This window comes from Agrilus planipennis, unplaced genomic scaffold, assembly GCF_000699045.2.
Source record: "Agrilus planipennis isolate EAB-ADULT unplaced genomic scaffold, Apla_2.0 scaffold139, whole genome shotgun sequence".
In the NCBI taxonomy this organism is placed as follows: domain Eukaryota; kingdom Metazoa; phylum Arthropoda; class Insecta; order Coleoptera; family Buprestidae; genus Agrilus; species Agrilus planipennis.
This window is the reverse complement of record NW_020438984.1, coordinates 544,167-549,438: the sequence shown is the minus strand read 5'-3', so window position 1 is coordinate 549,438 and position 5,272 is coordinate 544,167. Positions and strand designations below refer to the sequence as shown.

The 5,272-nt window shown below is 31.2% G+C and overlaps 2 protein-coding genes across 5 annotated transcripts in view; both read right to left on the bottom strand.

Moving 5' to 3' along the window:
- The window catches only part of LOC108737538 (serine/threonine-protein kinase greatwall), a 9,451-nt gene extending 6,400 nt beyond the window's left edge, over positions 1-3,051 (bottom strand). The window contains exons 1-2 of one of the 2 annotated variants that reach the window (XM_018470424.2): positions 2,779-3,051; positions 466-1,843 (exon numbers count right to left, since the gene is read on the bottom strand). In XM_018470424.2, the coding sequence (XP_018325926.1) occupies positions 886-1,843; positions 2,779-2,876 (1,056 nt within the window). In that variant the 5' untranslated portion in view covers positions 2,877-3,051 and the 3' untranslated portion in view covers positions 466-885. Of the gene's footprint in view, positions 1-465; positions 1,844-2,778 lie in introns of those variants that run through there. The other variant, XM_025975599.1, reaches the window with a different exon arrangement.
- Positions 3,052-3,564: 513 nt separating this feature from the next.
- Positions 3,565-5,272, bottom strand: part of LOC108737540 (cytosolic Fe-S cluster assembly factor NUBP1 homolog) — an 8,410-nt gene continuing 6,702 nt past the window's right edge. For 2 of the 3 annotated variants that reach the window (XM_018470427.2, XM_025975601.1), the window contains 4 exons: positions 4,244-4,406; positions 3,961-4,154; positions 3,720-3,900; positions 3,565-3,667 (listed from right to left, as the gene is read on the bottom strand). In XM_018470427.2, the coding sequence (XP_018325929.1) occupies positions 3,642-3,667; positions 3,720-3,900; positions 3,961-4,154; positions 4,244-4,406 (564 nt within the window). In that variant the 3' untranslated portion in view covers positions 3,565-3,641. Of the gene's footprint in view, positions 3,668-3,719; positions 3,901-3,960; positions 4,155-4,243; positions 4,407-5,272 lie in introns of those variants that run through there. The other variant, XM_018470428.2, reaches the window with a different exon arrangement.

Genomic DNA, 5,272 nt, shown 5'->3' with positions numbered 1-5,272 from the left:
ATTCATTCAAACAAGAAGCTGAACTGAAATTTCTTTTCTTGTCTTAATTAATTAAATAATTTAATAAATAATTTTAGACAAGATACTTTTTATTTAATCATTATTTATTAATAATTGAACTTCATTTTTATGTTTTGTATGAATTCTTATTGAATTTTATAATTAACCATACTTTCAAATGGTAATAGTTTGGATCTCCCGCTTTTGTTCTTACGCCTCCTGCTTTTTGGAGCTGCCACCTACAGTTTTTTATAAAATCTGTCTGGCAACACTGGCCTAACTCTACATAATACTTTTATTTGTATCTTGGGATCATAAGGTTTTTTTGGAAGTAGATTAGGTTGTGTCAAGACAGTCTACCCACGGCTATCTGTTCTGTGTAAGGGTGGTTAGGTTTAGGTTATTAGAACGTCATTGCCCTGAGGTGAGGCTACCGTTGCCTCGTCATTTTTGTACACCTACAAACAAAATTAAGATTAGGTTGCAATTGAGTAACGTACTGATTTTAATTTTCGGAAGCTTGAAAATTATGTGAAGAAATGGTTTCCACGCCCAACATGTATTCTTTTTCAGCATAACAAACGAAATCACTAATCGAGACATTTTAACAAAGTTTTTACTAATAATATGATCCCATTTTTGCGTACAACTTGTTGAAATTGTATGTTTCTTATGAACACAAAGAAAAACGAATAATGCCACGTATTTTATAAATTATATTTCAAGAAAGTAGAATTTACAATTTAAATTGACAAATGTATTAGTGGTTTTTGATAAAAGAAAGTAGGTACTTTATTGTCTTATTGTACATTATACCTGTTTTTCTCTAAAAAGTGGAATATTACAATGCATATCATTCTCAGTATTATGATAACTTTTTTACAATTACAAGTCAAAATTAGAAATATCAAAATTTAATAATTCATTTCTTGCTTGAAAGTAACCAGTATCTGTAATATCATATGGATCAGGTATAAAAGGTGGCTTAATTGAAAGTAAATTACTCCAATCCACATTATTAAAAATGGACATTTTCATAACTTCTTGAGCTGTTGGTCGTTTTTTAGGATCAGAAGTCAACAACTGCTCAATTGCTAATACGACATTTTGAGAAAGGGCTTCATCTCCTGTTGGCCATTCTATATTTCTATTAAGTATATTACTAAATACTTTTTGTGGTGTTTCGTCATTAAATGGAGGAATACCAGTAACAAATTCATAAAAACAAACACCTAAAGCCCACCAATCCACTGCACAATCATGACCTCTTTTTAATAACAACTCCGGCGCTAAATAATCAGGGGTACCTAAAATTCTTTGGTCGGAGCTCCAGTTTCCCCTGCGTACTGATTTCGGGGTCCTGAATGGAGTTCTTGGTGTCTTAAGATCAATATCAGGACTATTATAGTTTATATTATTTGAAGGACAACACTTATTTTGTGCATATTGTTCATTTGGCAATTCAAAACGAGTAGTTTTAACTTTAGTTGGCTTTTGAGCTGATACTGGTGTACTGAAAGTAACGCCCCCTTTCAAAGGACTTGCTGAATCTATTTTAAGTACTTCAATTTCACCTGTAAGACCAGTACGTAAATAAGTTTTATGTGATACAGGAGAAGGTGATCTATTTATTCTTTTACGTTTCCTTTTTGATATACATCTATTAAAAGTATAACTACTAACAGGTGAAATAGCACAATTGGAGTCACAATCACGAGATGCATTCACTTGAGAACTTCCACAATGTGAACAAGTATGATAAGAACTCACTTCAGTTAAATTAATATCTTCTGCAGAATGAAATGGAGCAATTCCAGACATGTTGGTAGATTCTTGCAATGAACTAAAATCAATTGTACCGTTACATTTTGTAATTTTGCCACAATCTTCTTGTAATATAAAAGATGCATTTTTGATTTTTTCAGTGCTATTACTGTCACCACCAGAAATATAGTCACTTTCAGCACTAGAAATTGTTAAATATGTTGTCCCTGAACCAAAACTTAAATGAGAAGTCAAACTGAGCAACTGTCCTGGTGTCCTAGCACACAAATTTGGAGTCCATTTTTCAAAGTCTTTCATTTCTAAATCTCGATGTATTTGTACATTTGAAAGTCCAAAATCAGTTAATTTAACATGTCCTTCTTTCGATAATAACATGTTATCTGGCTTAATATCTCTATGAATAATTCCATGTTTATGCAAGTATTCTAATGCTAAGCAAATTTCGGCAATGTAAAATGTTGCCATTCCCTCATCAAAATATGCGTACACACTTAATAAAGACTTTAAATCACCGCCAACCATATACTCCATGACCAAATATACTGAAGTTGCAGTTTGTAACGAATAATACAAATGTACACAAAAAGGACAATTAGTAAGTGCCAGTGCATTACGTTCATTAACCACTTGAGAAACCATGTTTTTATTAATCATTTCAGTTTTCTTCATTACTTTTATAGCATACATTACATTCATGTTATTCTTTTTATAACCAAGAAAAACTTTTCCAAATGCACCTCTACTTATTGGCTTTATAATACAGAAGTCATTAATTTCAGGCCGTTTTAATGAATTTTGGTCACTCATTTTGAACAACAATCAAGTAATTCACAAAAACCAGTTCCTTCTTAAACTTTCATTAAATCCAACAAAATACTATTTCTAGCAAAAAATTATTTCCTAAACTTCCACTATGTGGACTTTTCAAAACGAAAAACGGGTTTAAATTGATTGACATAAAATGACATGAATAGGTATTTTTATATTACTTACCATATAAAAACCCTGCTACATAAACAGTGTACATTCACGTTGTTTGTAAGGTTCAGCAAGTACAATTCTGCTAGAGCAAGCCACTGACAATTCCACATACTAATTAAAAAGACTTGCTTTGGAAATATGTAGTTAATATTTTAAAAATCACAAAATTCTATAATAATTTATTGAGCACTACACATTTTATACATACTGTAACTATTTCCCATTAGTTAACTAACGTCTGAAACGAGCAAATGAGCAGTCAATGCGAACATTGTCGGAAATGCTCGAATAATCAGTCTTCTATGCTCTCCTTATAGTTATCTAAATGGTTAAAATCATAGACACCGAATTAGTTTGAGAAATACCCTCGTGAAATTCATAGACTTGTAGTAAATAAACGTCGATGATGAAATTGATCACTCTATAGAAAGACGCGACCGATATCTGTCTCTTTCCTTCTTATAAAGTAAAACAGAATAGAACTGAGATTACCGCCAAAATACATGCAAGTTACCATATATATAATACTACTACTACGGCAGTGGTTGGGCATTTTTAAGCTATTTAAGTAAAATTTTATTTACTTACCTGTAATAGTGTAATAATAAAATTTTTGATGTTTATACACTAGTTTCTTAAGAATATGGTCACACATAAACTGTTTCATTACAAAATTATGTTTCAACTACCACTTTTACTACATTGGTAGAAACACTGTTTTGTTCAATGTTAGTAATAATGGTTTTGTAGACCTAATGAATGAATAAGGATTTATGATAACTCAATAAAAGAATTTTCTTTACTACTAAACCAGCATGTTTAATAATAAAAATTGTGGTTTGCAATAATATTTAATAATAAAAGAATAGTACAATTTAAATTGTACACTGCTTTTCTATACCTAAAAATTTAATATATAAAATTAACATATTGCCTTAAAATTTCACTCTTACCTTCAATAATTTTATCAAGTGCCTTAACTATTGGGCTATTTGAACGTTCTCTTAGATAATCTATTCCCTGGTCACAACACTTTGCCAGAAGAGGATCCACAGGCAAACTTCCCAAAAAAGGAACTTTTAAATCTTCACACATTTGTTTAACACCACTTGTTGAAAATATTTTTGATTCTGTCTAATAAATATAATATTACAAAAATAATTTTATTAACTTCTTTAATAATCAATTTCTTACCTTACAATTTGGACATACAAATAACGACATGTTTTCAATTACTCCTAAGATTTTAACATTAACTTTCCGACAAAAATCGATTTCTTTTCTTACATCCAACAAAGCAACTTCTTCAGGAGTTGTTATTATAATGGCTCCAGTTAATCCTGCTTTAGCAAGATAAGTTGTCACTGATAAATGTTCATCAGATGTCCCTGTTAAAAAAAAATACACCTATAATAATAAAGTGAAAAATTAAAAAATAAGTAGTTTATTTGCAGTGTTATTTTTAAGCATTAAATACCTGGAGGTGTATCTATAAGGAGGTAATTTAATTTACCCCAGTCGACTTCGCTTAAAAACTGTTTAATAATGCCATTCTTTTTAGGGCCTCGCCAAATAATAGCATCATCTGGGTTTGACAGAAGAAAACCAATGGACATAACTGATAAATTGTCTTCTACATACTGTTTAAAGTCAATACGGAAAATTAAAAATGTGTTTATCTACATCAGTGCTGTCCAACTTATCATAGCCCGCGGGCCATATTTTCTTCACCAAACATTACGGGGGCCAAGAAAATTTATAAATGTAGTCAGTTTATGTTAACTAAAAAAATATTTTATTTATACTAAATGTTCAGAGACCGTTCTTCGTTTTGCAGGTCATAAAATTCCTGCATACAATTTTTAGAATACTTTGCAAACCTACAAGGCGGTGTTGTGTTTATTTGAGAGTAGACCCTTCGAGGATGGGTAGATAAATCAGTTAACTACTTAAATTAGTTTATAGGGGTAACGGTTTAAGAAGGATCCTTTATGATCCCTAATATAGTTTCATTTTTATTATGGGGTGTTTATTTTATGAGTTTAACGTTTAGAAAGTCCCGTTTGTTAATATTTTGATGTAGCTTTTTCACAGGTTGTAAACATCCCTCTTTCCACATATTTTGAGTTTTGAAAGCCCCGCCTTGTACGTCTCCACAAAGTTGTTCTAAAAGGGTTAATCACCAATGGTGACATTCGCCACACCCTTGGCATTTGTTCCTAGTTTTTAAGTTGTAGATATAAGATGTGACCAAGGACTTCAAAAGAAGCACTTGAACTAAGTCAGCACAAAACAAGGAGCACTTGTATAATCATTAGTAATCAATCGTTGGAGATACTCTGTACATATATTGTAAATACATAATTAAGTCGACTTCGCTGCAAGAGTTATATTTTTTTCTACCTTCCACCAAAGAATTAAACAACACGCCTTATTAATTTAACGCGTGTGCTGATATTCCACTTACAATAGTAAGTTCCCGAATATCTGCCTGTGAAATTTAACA